This window comes from Anarrhichthys ocellatus, unplaced genomic scaffold, assembly GCF_004355925.1.
Source record: "Anarrhichthys ocellatus isolate YVR2014 unplaced genomic scaffold, GSC_Weel_1.0 scaffold16, whole genome shotgun sequence".
Taxonomy (NCBI): domain Eukaryota; kingdom Metazoa; phylum Chordata; class Actinopteri; order Perciformes; family Anarhichadidae; genus Anarrhichthys; species Anarrhichthys ocellatus.
In genome coordinates this window covers 9,198,220-9,212,523 of record NW_022280046.1, presented here as the reverse complement: position 1 = coordinate 9,212,523, position 14,304 = coordinate 9,198,220, and the positions used below count along the sequence as shown (strand labels likewise).

General features: G+C 40.2%; 1 protein-coding gene across 1 annotated transcript; it reads right to left on the bottom strand.

Moving 5' to 3' along the window:
* Positions 1 to 8,943: 8,943 nt before the first annotated feature.
* Positions 8,944 to 13,869, bottom strand: tdgf1 (teratocarcinoma-derived growth factor 1). The gene is made up of 6 exons (XM_031855899.1): positions 13,599 to 13,869; positions 13,431 to 13,486; positions 12,793 to 13,020; positions 11,351 to 11,465; positions 11,157 to 11,266; positions 8,944 to 9,934 (listed from the first exon to the last, which is right to left on the bottom strand). Exons 1-6 carry the CDS (start codon positions 13,619 to 13,621, stop codon positions 9,828 to 9,830), a joined length of 639 nt encoding a protein of 212 aa, XP_031711759.1. The 5' UTR covers positions 13,622 to 13,869; the 3' UTR covers positions 8,944 to 9,827.
* Between the last annotated feature and the right edge of the window lie 435 nt (positions 13,870 to 14,304).

The window sequence follows — 14,304 nt, the reverse complement described above, 5'->3', positions numbered from 1 at the left end:
ACTTTTCTGTACAGAGTACTTTAATATCAGCAGTAGAAGACCAGTTCTACTGGGAAGCTGTCAGGTACATGTTAAATGTAATTTATACTTACTCTGCAGAAGAGACTTCTCCTCCTTTAAAATCGATGCCATGTTTGTGTGACTGGTTAGTCTCAGGGGACACAAAGCTGGGTTCAGGTTCAGGTCCAGGGGACTCTGGTCTCTGATGGATCCTGGCACACAGAGGAAGACCAGCAGGGAAGGTCATTCAGTTTTTAGTCTTCAGTCTCAGCAGCTGTTGGAAAAACTAGCAGCTGTCAACAAGAAAAAGATCAATACAGCAACGTTTAATGAGAAATATATTTCTTCATAAGAATGTCTGCGAGTGCTGTGAATGGGAAGATTATGAATAAAGAAGCTGTAATTATGTGACACGTGATATATAACGGGGCAGGGGAAACAATTAAAATGACGGAAGTGCCCGATGGGAAGCGTAGGTATAAGAGACAATCCACGCTGGACCAAAGTATCCAGTTAGACGCTATAGGACAGCCTAGAGCAGTGATTTTCAACCGCTGTGCCGCGGCACACCAGTTTGCCGTGAGAGATCGCCAGGTGTGCCGTGGGAAAATGTCCAATTTCACTTAATCAGTCCAAAAAAATATTATTTAGTTGTTGCAAATAATTTGCCATTGTTGAGCGTCTGAGCTGCAATATAGTGGCTGGCTAAGTAATAAATACTTAGCGGTAAAATGCAGACTCTGAACTGGGCCCTGGACAAAATAACCCAGATGAAAAGCCAAGTAAGGATCGACAAATTGAGAGACTTGTCATTCAATTGTCAGCATATATCCGGCCCTCGGTACAACGGCCGGCCAGAAAATATAATGTTTATCATAACTGACCGGCCACACCACAGAGCTCCGGGACGAAAAGTGGCGATGTGAGCTGGCTTTTTGTTCAACATAACGAAGCATCTCACTGCACTAAACCTCCAGCTTCAGGGATGGGAACGTATGATCAGAGACATGTGTGATCACAGACATGTGTGATGCAGTAAAAGTCTCCACCGCTGTGTTCCCGACTGCGCATTTTGCTGATAAACTGGGTGCACTTGGCACAGAGTTCACTCGGCGATTTGTCGACTTTGCAGCTCAGAAATTTAAATTTGAACTGCTCAGCGATCCGTTTGCAGTTGACATGGAAAGAGCACCTGTGCACATCCAAATGGAGCTGATATACCTCCAGTGTAATGACGCACTCAAGGCAAAGTATGACTCTGTTGGCGCTGCACAAGCTTCATCCCCGAAACGATGCCTTAACTCCGCCTACTGTACATGCTGCTTAAATGCTCTGCATGTTTGGAAGCACGTACCTGTGTGAGCAGCTTTTCTCTGTGATGAAGATGAACAAAAACCCACACAGGAGTCGTCTCACTGATGCACACCTTCACTCCATCGTGAGGGTTTCCACAGAACCTAACCCCAGATATGAATGAACTGGCAGCAAAGAGAATATGCCAAACATCTGGCTCTGATACGTATGCATAAAATAATGTAGCCTACCTAAACATGTATTCTTCTTGCACTTTGTTCAATATTCTTTCTCTCCTGTTTATTAAATGGTGACTCTATTTGGCCCTCAACGTGGTCACAATTTTTATTTTGGTCCTCTCTGTGATTGAGTTTGACACCCCTGGCATATATGCTGTATTATGTTAAAGGTGTCATTTTATAACGTTTTTGGTTGTTGGTGTGCCGCGGGACCTTTTTAATGTAAAAATGTGCCACGGTTCAGAAAAGGTTGAAAAACACTGGCCTAGAGGGATTCCAAAGGAGTTCAAAGCACAAAATGAGATTAAGGCAGGATTCGAGTCTATATTACCCTGGATTACTATTAACAAAAACGCTGACTGGATCAATTATATCTACTACAATCAGCAGAAGTTCATGAATTACACTGATGAGGCCTTTAAGGGGTTGGGTGAGCAGCGACACCAGACCAGTACAATGGCATGGCAAAACAGGCAGGCATTAGATTGGATTCTAGCTGAAAAAGGTGGGGTATGTCAAATGTTTGGGAAACATTGTTGTACATTCATTCCCAATAACACTGCACCTGATGGGACATTTTCTGTTGCAATGGGGAAAATTCGGGGTTTGAGACAGGAAGTTAAGGACAATGCTGGCAAGGGTGGGTGGTCATGGGATTGGTTAGAACAAATTTTGCGAAAATGGGGGTCCGTATTGGTAAAAGCAGGCATTAGCGCATTAATAGTTTTAATTGTGGCTTTTCTATTGGCATGTTGCATCGTACCCATCCTGAGGAGACAGTGCCAGAGGAGCATGGACAAACAGATGGGTGTCATGGCAAATCTCCAACTGGCTCAGATGATGAACATGATGACGATTGAGCGAGGGACAAAGGCCCAGTTCGCTCAAATGGTGGTTGGACGACCGGACCTGTTTCCGGACCTGTTTCCCATTCCGGACTATCTGGAGGACTCAGATGACATGGAGGAAACAGGACTAGGAGGCATCTCAGCATAAGAACGAGAGCCTGAACTTTGTTGAAAGTACATACACGTCCAAAATACACCACGTTACATGTTTTATTATCTGTCCGAACTGTTTCACTATAAATTGAATGTATTATAATCAGATATTTCTACATTCACATATATTCAAAGTCACGATTCATATAGTCTGTGTACAAGTATTATAGCGTATAGTTTTATCATAGACATTGCATCTAATGAATACCGATATATTGTTCAATATTTTGCAGAAACTAAAATGTGTGATGTATCAGTTAATACATGTTTGTAAGCAAGAACAGATTCACTTCATACCAAAAAGGTGGTCGCTCGGCGGGGAAGGACCATAAGGGAGTTTTTCCTGTCATGCAACCTGCAGGTTTTTTCGCCCTTATGTGAAAGTGAACTTTATTATTGAGTGATGTTATTTGAATTATCTTACTAACCCAAATGTTCTGTATTGGTATATAATCAAGCACATATAATTTACATAAATCACTTGTGTTGTTGCAATGCTGTGAGGGATCAAAACTTTAGGTTACAGTTCCACTTATTTGACAAAAGTTATGAAGTTATGTTGGGGGTCAAGTGACCCCCAAAGGGGGGATATGTTGAAGAAAATCATCATATAACAGGATTGAACTGAACACATTTGGATTCACAAGTAAACCGTTTATATAATGTGTTATGTGGAACACATCCTGGTTCATAAAAACATTCTTAGGAGGTGATTAGGGCACGCCAGACAAATTGTGATAAATCTTTCCAATTCGTACCAAAACATTTCCCATACATGAATCGTGTGTTCTGCCAAAAGGTTATCTTGACCCAAACGAGGACATGAGAGCATGACATAATGAATGACTAGTCCACAGATCTCTGCAAATAGTCTCCAGATCTCTGCAACTAGTCCCTTAACCTCAGCAACTAGTCCCTAGACTTCTCGGCATACATTGGTTCTGACATCATAGACTGATTAGTTCAACATAATAACACATTGTCATTGAGCTTTTGAAGTTATTAATTAACAGAGTAGAAATTGTCCCTTGATCTATGAGAGCACTTTGTCCAACGGAGGCCTCAATAAACATGAAATATGAGCTTCATAAAATACCTGAAGTATCAAAGTCCAGACTTTAGTCCAGTATCAGAACTCAATCTAACGACTGTATGTGTTTTATAGATTTATAGCTGTATTATGAGCAGAGAAACAGTAAACATCAAGTTAGTAAGAATGAATATGTTGAAGGTAAACCAGGATCAAATGTAATGAGAAGTGTTGAGTGTGATACCTTTTCATGTTGCTGATAAGCTGCAGCCACCTGATGAAGACAGACAGACAGGTTCATCATTAGTCTTCAGTCTCATTTGATTTGTGTCTCATCAGGAAATGGGACCCGCTTCTGCATGTAGACTTTAAAGACAGCCAGCTGTAGTTTCAAGTATCTGTTGTCAGATCAACTTTGTGCTGTGGACTCATTATCAATGACAGAAGGTCAACACATGAACCAACAAAGAGCAGCTTGTTTGTCATCAATTCAAGTTCCACTTACTCACTTTCTTCTCATGAACTTCAGCACTCTGCAGCTCTCTGCTGTCTGGACCAGGTCTGTGTGGAAAAAGAGTTTTGTGTTGATATGAGTGGGACGATGAGCTCCATCAGGATTAAATCCTCTTCTTCTTCTTCATCAGTCCTCAGTGTCTTCAGGCTGCTGTCACACTCCAACACTTTAATAAACCAGTGTGAACCTGCAGCACTCAGTTCAAAGATCAGCTGTATCATGTTTATAGGACTTTATATGATACGTCTTAACGTTTAACCAACAGCATCTTCCACACTGGAACAAACCTGAGAACATAAAGCTCCTCATCACTGACAACATCAACACTCCAACACTGTGATTGGCTTTAAAAGAGGACATGAACTCACCTCCAGAGCTGGAAATGTGACGTGCCAATCTTCCCCAGGGATACATGAAGTATCCATCTTTCTATCTATCTAGTCACATATCTATATATATATATATATGTCTGTTCCTTTGGGGTGTTTTTGTAGAAAATATAATATTTCCTACTGTTGATACCCAGCTGTAGCTGAAACCTGGTGTTTAAAGCTGTTTTAACTCTCTGCTGAACATTGAAGATGTCAAAATGCTCCTGAAAGCTAAAGCAGAATGAAACTGAGGTCTTAACCTTCGTACCTGCAGATTCCTCCAACACACCAACCAACACTGTTGACTTCTGTCATTTCATGTTTGTTAGATAAATAAATCGACAGTGTTGTCAGCAGTAACTTCTTCCATCATTCCTGTCTGTTGAGGACATGGAGACCATAGTTCATGCATTTATTCTTGTAACTGTGTCTCTGTAATCAGTCAGTCTTATCTCCCCAGCAGCTGGTTCAAGATGCAGCAGAGACTCTTTACTGGTACCAAGACCAGACATATTAAACCGTGCACACACACACCTGCAGACCATGTTCCCTTCATAAATCACAGTCCACCTGAAACGTGCTCACATGGATCAGCTTCATACCCTCTACACGCCCACATTCATCCATAAATGGTCAATGCAAAGCACCTCATGAATATTCACTCGTATCAATGATCGTTGTGATCAACGGTTCTTTACGCTGACTCATGCAGCTTCACACTCCTCAGTATTTATATCCTTACAGCAGTCACACTGGTTGTTATGGTAAAATGATGATGACATCAGTGGTGTCCCCCACCCTGGATATCATTTGAATGTTTGAATCTATTGAAGGTTTCTCATGGTGGACCTGCATCATGATGAGGACTCATAATGAGGATCTGGATCTGTCTCTGGCTTCATGTCCTCACTTTGATAACTTACAGTCTATGTGTGCAGGTGGTGCAGATGGAGGAGGCAGAGAGTGAGACAGTCTCCACGGTGTCTCCAGGTCACTGTGTGTCTCACAGCACAGTCCAGTTTACTGCCCACATTTTACACACAAACATCAGACAACTAAAATCATACTTGGTGATAAATAGTATTAGAAGATATTATTGAAAACTATTGATGCAACTCTTTACTGCTTTGTAATGTAATCTTGGATTTCTTCAATCAATGAGAATATCAACAGTTAGTTAGCAAACAGACAGACTGATGAAATATTGAGAAGACTTTGATTTAACATTTGATTTGTTTTGTATTAACACAGAAATTTTGTTCTTTAAACCGTAGCAGGTAAAAAAAAACTATGTTGACCTATGTTGGAAATTTATTTTGAAAAGAGACCATATGCCTGTAAAAAGCACACTTCATTTCCTGTGAACACAGAAGTTTATTTTGAAAGGAAACTCCATGTAACAAGTGTAAACTGACCACCAACCCTGACTCGTCCACACCTGAAGCTAGAGGGGAATGTAGAACGGAGCGTTGGGATTGACAATGTGTTCACTACTGGTGGACTGGACTCTCTTCACTGGTTACCAGCAAAGCACTAAATCCAGTTTGAAGAGGATTCTATTGGTTGTTAAAGCACTGTTCTATCTCTGAACTGTGAGATCTGCTGACCAATCAATGCTCTTCATTCTACACTCCAGTTAAAATGTGTAAAGTGTCTAAACTGAGGAACAGTTTCTCACTATCAGATACCTTTCTTTCTTTATCTCTCTCTCTTTTCTTCAGCCTTTAAATAGTCATGAATACATCACCGCTCCCTCTGTTTCTTTCTTTTTATGTTTTCTTCTCTTTGCAGTGCTGTTATTATTGAATTCTTCATAACATGCTTTTATTAATTAACTCATATCCTCATAATTATTCCTGTGTTTTAAATTGACTGTAATAATCAATCAAATAATCTTATCTGTTTAAAGAGTGTGTGTGTGTGTGTGTGTGTGTGTGTGTGTTTGTGTGTGTGTGTGTGTGTCATACTGGCAGATATCTGCAGTGTGTTCTCTCTGATTGCTGCTATCAGCTAGTGAAGTTGTTTGAGGAACCTGGAGAGATAAGACAAACTCTCACACAGTTTCCTCATATTTATCTCTTCGCTTTCTCTCTGCCAGGTTATTTGCTTTGCTCAACACCGGAACGATGGTGTAATTCACCTCTCTGAGCTGCAGCAGATGGAGCTGGAGTTGCATTCTGATGATGGAACGTTGTGCTTTTCTCTCTCTCTCTCTCTGGGTTCATTAGTGTGCTGATAGATGAAGCACGAGGAGATGAGGGTGTCGCAGCGGGACGACATGGAGGACGTGGGATAAAATCATTGAACTGCTCTCCTCTGATTCACATTCCCTTTAAGCCCTTTAAATCTGCTCCCGTCTCCTGCTGCTCCTCCTCTGCACAGACTCCGGAATCTCCTCCGTCTCCACCTGCAGCTCCTTAAATCCCCTCCGATCCTGTTAACCTCCTCCTGAGGAGATTGGCAAACAGAACATTCAGGAGGCAGCGGACACCGTGCAGGGTTAAATCACATTTTCCGCTTGTTCTTTAGAGATGCTGTCTGTCCAATCAGAGCGCAGCCTTTAAACAAGTTGTTATATGGATAACAAAAGAAAAGCTATACAGTGATTACTCAGGGATTCAACTGAGAAAAAAAAGACATTTTCTTTGATAAAAGCCCTGACATGCATCCACATTTCCTCCTCTTGTTATCCTCTTCCTCTCCCTCGTTCCTTGTACTCTTCTTCGGTAACGTAGCTACTAGTGCTTTGTTTCCCTCTTAAGCACACGTATATGCAAAAACGTAGGAAGACTTCTAGTGTCACCAACTATCGGAAAAAGGATCAACAGAAATTTATGTTTCATATTAGTTACGTATTCAGTCACTCTTTCAAATTGCCAACCCGGAGTTGGTGATTTTTTGAACAGTGGAAAGACTGTTTTGATGAGTTTTATTTTATTTCTTTCGAGTGTGAATAATTGTGTTTTAAAATGATCAGCATGATACAATTACTGTCAGTGAAATGTTGTGGCTTTGAGGAGCGCATATAACGGCTGTTTCTTTTCATATTTTTCTCAGTGAATTAAAGGTTTATTCCAATCAAACCAGAATTGATGATTGTTGAATCAGCGGAAAGAGTAACCAAAGCAGTTTTGATGAGTTTCATTTTGTTTGTCGAGTTTGAACTAAGTGTGTTCCTAGATCACCAACGAGTATAGTGACTTTGAGGAGTTAATTAATTACAATAATTGTCCAAATCCCAATTGATTTTATTTATTATATATTCAACTCGACGCATGTAACATATCATTGCCTGCCAATACCTGTGACTTCTGAGTCATTGGTCCCGGGAATAACCGCAGACTGTAACTTTCCCCACTGGAGAGAAAAGCCAAATATTAGTGGGGGTTTTGTCCTATGAGAAAGGGTTTTATGTACATTTACACAAGTAGATTTGAGGTACTTGTACTTTAATTGAGTATTTCCATTTAATGTTACTTTATACTTTTCATCTACATTTCACAGGGAAATATACTTTTTACTCCACATGTATTTGACAGATATAATTACTCATTACTTCAACCATAAGATTCAGCATTTTAAAAATAGCATATTTACTTATCAAAAAATAACACGATAAGATTAAAACAGGTTGTGAACCTATGTAACCTCAATGAAACAGTGCCTAGTTTCAGATTTTCATGAGTTGTTCCACTAAAGAGACATTTCCCTGCTAAACTTCTCACTTGGCTTAACTTGAATACCAACAAATATTAAAATACAATAGCCAAACTTTCTTCTTTCCTACCTTATTGATCATTTCATGACCCCTCAGATGTATTAGGCGACCCTTTGAAGGAGCTTCTTTTTAGTGGCGTCACCATGTTTCCAGATTCAACAGTACAGTGTTAGAAATACTGGAGAAAGCAGTAACAAGAGATAACAAGATGCAATAACGATCCTTTGAGCTAATTAATTTTAACAAATTAATTTTATCCTGCCGGTTAATTTCAGAGCTGCGAACTGAAGCAGCTGGCAGGCCGACAGGCTGCAGAACAACAGCTGATGTGTTTGTTTAAGATAGGAGAACAGCTGATAAGCAATACGAACCTCATCAATAAACTCTGGAGATAAGAAACGGGCAGAGCTCCCACTGAAAATACCTGCAGATAACAGAGAGAGAGAAAATTACAATTCACTCCCGTGGGAAAGATCGTTTAAATTTTTTTTTTAAATGAACAATCAACCCTTACTTTGAAACAGGATTTGCTAATTTAAACCTAGTGATTTATTTAATATTAAAACGTTAACTTTCATGTTACTCCCACTGTCACAATTGTTTTAATGACATTGTGTTAAACAATTTCATAAACACAGGACAAAATGTCACATCGACTCACAATTTGTGGAAACAGGCAGAAGACAAAGTTCAAAACAAGAATATGTCTTATTTTACAAAAGGGAAAAGAAAAAAAAAAAAAAAAAAAAAAAAAAAAAAAAAAAAAAAAAAAAAAAGAAATCACATTAAGCTACAGAGACTAGAATTAAAAAAAAAACAACAACATACTTTTCATAAAAATCTTATGTACAGCTTCCTTCATATACACTTTGTTCTTCGAGACACCATAGACACACAGACGACGTCTCACCGGACAGAAAGGTTTAAAGACACTTAAGACGCAGAGTTTGGACGTCAGTCGCTGCTGCATTCACTGTTAAACTGTTAAAAGAGACACGGTCATGAATTGATGTGTGAAGCTGACAAGTTATAAACCTGAACCCTGAAATGTTGTAATCTGCAAGCGGAGGGATGTATTTTAAAGACATCTACACACATTGCTAAGCATCTCTTGAGACAAGAAGACCAGCAAGGAGAAAACTGGTATTAGTTCAGATGCAACTGCAACTTTCCTTGTTTGAAGAAACGGTTTACTGGATTCTTGAAAATGTTATAGTTGGTCCAGTGATACGGTTCAAGTACTTTCAATCTTCGGTCCTCAAAAAGATCCCCTCACATTTCATGGGCTCATCTTTCATGTGTTGGAGTCTAAATGGGACGAGGCCATGAACAGCTCAATTTAGGTGCAGAAGACCATCTGTATGTCCCTATAAACCACTACATTGCAGAGGGTCCCCCTGAACCACAACATTGCAGAAGGCCCCCTAAACCACAACATTGCAGAGGGTCCCCCTAAACCACAACATTGCAGAGGGTCCCCCTAAACCAGAACACAGTGTAACTTATGGGTTGAAAATCCAGATATTCTGTAGTAAGATGATGTTTGGAAACCGATCTTTAGTCCTGATGAAACAGCTTGAGAAATCTTGTATAGTTCACAGCTCAGTGTTTCACATGAATCCCAGTGGAGGTGTCCAGAATCCATTTTTTTTTTTAAAACATCAGAGGAGCAGAAGCAGTGGAGGAAGCAGCACCAGATACAGGAAGCAGCCAGGCCGAACTGTACCAACAGCTGACGAACGATACCATTGTACCTCCTCCGAGTCATCTGGGAAATAGAGAGAGACAGAAAAGTATTTAATATTATTGTAACAAACTCATTTCAGTACACTTTGTGGTTACTATTGTGTGGTGTTTACAGCATTCAGGCTACTATTGTTTGTTTTTCAATGCTTCATTTTGTTTTTAAGGTTACCTGTCTACACTGGATCTATTTTTGTACTTCCTTTTGTTGCACTCTTCACTTTACCTCAATAGGGTTCATTTTATGGTGTGTTAACATGTATTCCTTTAGTTACTGAGATACATGCTATTCACTGTAAAGCACACCATCGGAAAGACTGTATAATATGTAGGCATGGGCATACACCAAAGTTTTGCAATTGTAGTAAATAATATATTATGATAAATATGATGGCTGTGTATTACTGATGCACTGACCCTACTAAAATAATCATTCATTGACAGAATCCTGATCTTTACAGATAGATAATAGTAAATCATATAAAATAAATAAATAATAATAAAATTCCAGCATAGGAGATTAATATAGTTACAAATCAAATTATGATTAACAAATATGGCGATGAACTAGTTTTTCCAGAACACCCAAATAGTGTTTGCAGATCTTCTTTTCAAGCAGCATACAGCCCTAACAAGCTCAGCCAAACAGAGGGTTAGAACATCCTGCATGTAGCCTAAGCGGCAAAAAACAGGTTAGAAAAAAGCTATTAGCATTTGCTGCTGCTAGGCACAGCTTAATGTGGAAGTAATGTGTCCTCATTGTGGGATGTTTGCGTAGGAGCCGACAGTCGTGGGGGGATTTTGCATTTTGGAATAAAAGCCTTGGAACTGTAAGTGAGTGGGTGGGGCTCGTGCTCCTTAATAGGTGCGTTTACACTCAGTGGGAGTTTACCGTGAACACCGGGGTTGTTGTTTTTTTGTTTGGGGTGAAAAGTGTGAACGACGCTGCATTTGAACGTCGGGCGTCGTCTACACCTTTGCTCTTCATTCAAGTGAAAAACATCACCGCCTTAGAGTGGACAGCATGGATAAATACCAACTCTATCTTCACAAGAGTGAATGACTTGGTCTGTGCACGTCCATGAACGCACCACATGAAGCATGTTTTTATAAGCAGAATCTGCCCTCCGTCACCAGATGCTAAACTTTCCAACCCTTCAACACAGCCTCAAAACTAATGGATGATCTGGAAAATGATCAATTGATCCAGGTAACAACAGAAAGGTGCAGATGTGTGTGCATCTTACCACAGTCTTTATGGAAGACGTCGGGGAAGCAGTGCAGAACGCCGTAACCGCAGCGACAGTAGGAGCATCCTTTCTGAACCCATTCACCGTGAGGAACGGAACCACAGCTCCTACAGGCAGACAGGCAAAACATATACCGACTAAACTAAGGAAACAACAGCTGTGTGATGGTGGTGATTTAGAGCATTGCCTACCTGATGCGTTGGTCGTACTCGCAGCTCCTCCCCGCGAAGAACGGAAGGCAGGCGCAGAAGCTGCCCAGGATACAGGTCCCTCCGTTCTTACAGCAGCTGCGACTCTGCTCAGCACCTGCAAGGAAAAAGGATGTTTGTGTTCCAACCGACAGCACCTCAAACAATTTCTCTATTTTCTTCAAATAAACCACTCAACACATCCTCTTCTACCGTTAGGTCCAGCCTGCAGCGTCCAACCCGGATCCAACTCAAATAGAAGCTTCCGTATTTCAGACATGAACTCTAATTAATAAAATACAATCAACCAATATTGGTTAATAATAATAATATTGGTTGATGAAGAGGTCAAAGGTTACGCTCATGTGAGGGCCCCTCAGCTCTGCAGCGCCATCTTTTTAAAATATAATATAAATATAATAATGTTTGTATAAAAGCTTTCTTTTGTTCAGGTTTTTTTTTCATATTATGAATTTACTTCAGTTTTTTTGTTTTTAGCTTCTCCCCCTTATTCCAGTTTTTGATTGAACTATAATCTATATGTTTTTTTTATTTTATTTGTTGACCAGTCTTATTGTGTCTGCTACAGTCCAGAGAGCAGTGAGACCAGCTGAAGGCCACCGCGGGGCCCTCACACCTCAGGTTGAGCCTCTCCCTGCCTGCATCTGCGCCTGTGAGACAAACCAGAGTCTCCATCTGGCTGCACATTCCTGTCCTCTGCTTCACATCAGCAGACAAACACTGAGAGTCTGAACAAACATCGGAAATTAACAGAGAAACACTAAAACGAACTGCCGACGGCCTCGTTGGTCAGTCCGGGACAACTTCTCATTTTAGAGACTTTAGTTCGAAGAGAATTTTACAAAGCAATTTACGAAGAATTAAAAAAAATTGAAAATCTGACTTTTTATAGTTTTGTTATAATGAATGTGACATGAGCAACCCACCTGTGTTGTGGATATTACTTTACATATTTAATCTGAATCTATTCTTGCTGCAGTTTTTCAATTAGGAAGTTTAAACTTGTTTTATTACTCTTGTACTTTATGCATTTACTTTCCAGTTTCTTTTAATTTTCTTATAATAATAAATATTATCGCTACGTCAACAATCAGAAATTCAACCTGTGTGCTCTTGCAGCAAAGTATATATATAAAAATGTTTAATTCACTGCCTTTGATACATACTGCAAATACAAATCTCATGACGGTTTTGATCATTTAGACCATTAAATCTTATTTTCTTAAAACAAGCTGTAAAAGATGGGAAAGTTGTTTACTTATTTATGTACAAGCTGATTATTTTTTTACTATTATATAGTAACATTCTTTTTGCAGTGCATACACCCTGAGTCAGTCTGTTTTGGGTTATGTGGCTCTCTTCTTCGTTGGTTTTTGGGGCTGACCGCCTCCATCTGTGCATACAGAGGTGAAGTGTGAACTTACTGTCCGTGAGGCCGATGAAGGGCAGGACGGCGCTGGCGTCGCGGTGTTTACGGTCCCCGCTATTTGGCGAGCTCACCTGGGTAAACTGGCCCAGGAAGTCCTGGGAGGACTGCTGGGATTTCACCACCACGGAAGAAGATAAAGAGGGTGATAAAGGAGAGGAGGAGGAGGAGGATGGGGACGAAGAGGAGGTCTGGTGGCCTCTGCTGCAGTCGTCTCCTTCACAGCCTGAGAAAGATAAAAGGGAACAAATTCAGATTTCCTCCAAAAAATCCTCATCATGTGATGACACATCTTCTTCTAACATATGATTGTCAAGAAGAGGGGGGGGGGGGGACCATTATATTATAATGGATCATGGTCTTCCACATGGACCCCAAATTCAAAAGATAATAAAACCTAAATGATGTATGATGCGTTTTACAATTGAATTAATACTTAGGGTTTGACTTATTTCATTTGGTTCAATTCAGAGGCTCTGCTAGAGACAGAGTTTCGGGTTCAACAGACTTCACTCTACTTATCAGATTGTTTTTGGCATTAACAAATCTGTAAAATAACTCATAGTTTCTTCCACATGGAATAAATCAGCACCGAACACACTAGTGTGTGTGTGTGTGCGCGCGTGTTGAACAGACCTGCATCAGGCAGAGCAGCAGCAGAGTGGACACAGGTCGCTGCACAGAGCACCATCCTGAAAATAATAAATAAAAACGGCGTATGTTCGTAAAAATAGTTGAAATCAATAAATAATAAATAAAAAGTAATTCAATATATTCACACGTATCTTTGGTCTCCAGACTCACCTGATCAGCTGCGTCCAACTCATTGTACCGGAGAGATCCCAACTAATCAAACAAGTTGTTCGTTCACCGTCTCAACTCAACTCTGCACCTGATTAACGAAACTAAAAGACTTTCCGAACACAAATTGGTATCAAAATATTTTCCGAAACCGAGAGTCTGTGTTTCTTTCCCAAAGAAGTCAGAAGAAAGTCAAAGTGTCCATAGAGAGCGTCCTTGTCCTCTGGGTGTCCTCACCGCTCCGTGTGAGACAGAAGCAGCGATCAGTGGCTTCGGTCCGCGACTGTTAGTTTCCTCTGAAGCCTCCAGTCTCTGCAGGTGAGTCTCATACTGGGGGAAGCCCCGCCTACTCCCGATCGCTCTCTGTTTCCGTCTGTCTGACGTGTTCAGGTGGAATCAACAATAAGAGAAACTCTCCCAAAAGTAAAAGGAATGTGATAATAATAGTGAAAATAACACACTTTTGAGTTGACTTATGTGATGCATCTTCTACCTGCAGTTGGATAATTTCACCTAGATATGTCAGATGTTATTAATATTTGTCTAGTTGAATTTTAACCCCTATGCCACACTAACAAGCTGGATATATATGTATTGGCTTTTAATGGTATTGTTTTTTTAGTTTATATTTCATTTGATTGTGATCTATTTTTCCAACCAATGGAATTCTTAGTTGTGTAATAATGTCTGTGACCTGCTGAATGTCTGT

Excerpts from the sequence above, each read along its gene's own strand:
- tdgf1 (XM_031855899.1), bottom strand. The coding sequence starts at position 13,621 with ATGAGTTGGACGCAGCTGATCAG. Across the intron at positions 13,021-13,430 it reads TGCTGCTCTGCCTGATGCAG|GCTGTGAAGGAGACGACTGC; the intron begins GTCTGTTCAACA and ends TATCTTTCTCAG. Across the intron at positions 11,267-11,350 it reads GAGTACGACCAACGCATCAG|GAGCTGTGGTTCCGTTCCTC; the intron begins GTAGGCAATGCT and ends GTCTGCCTGTAG.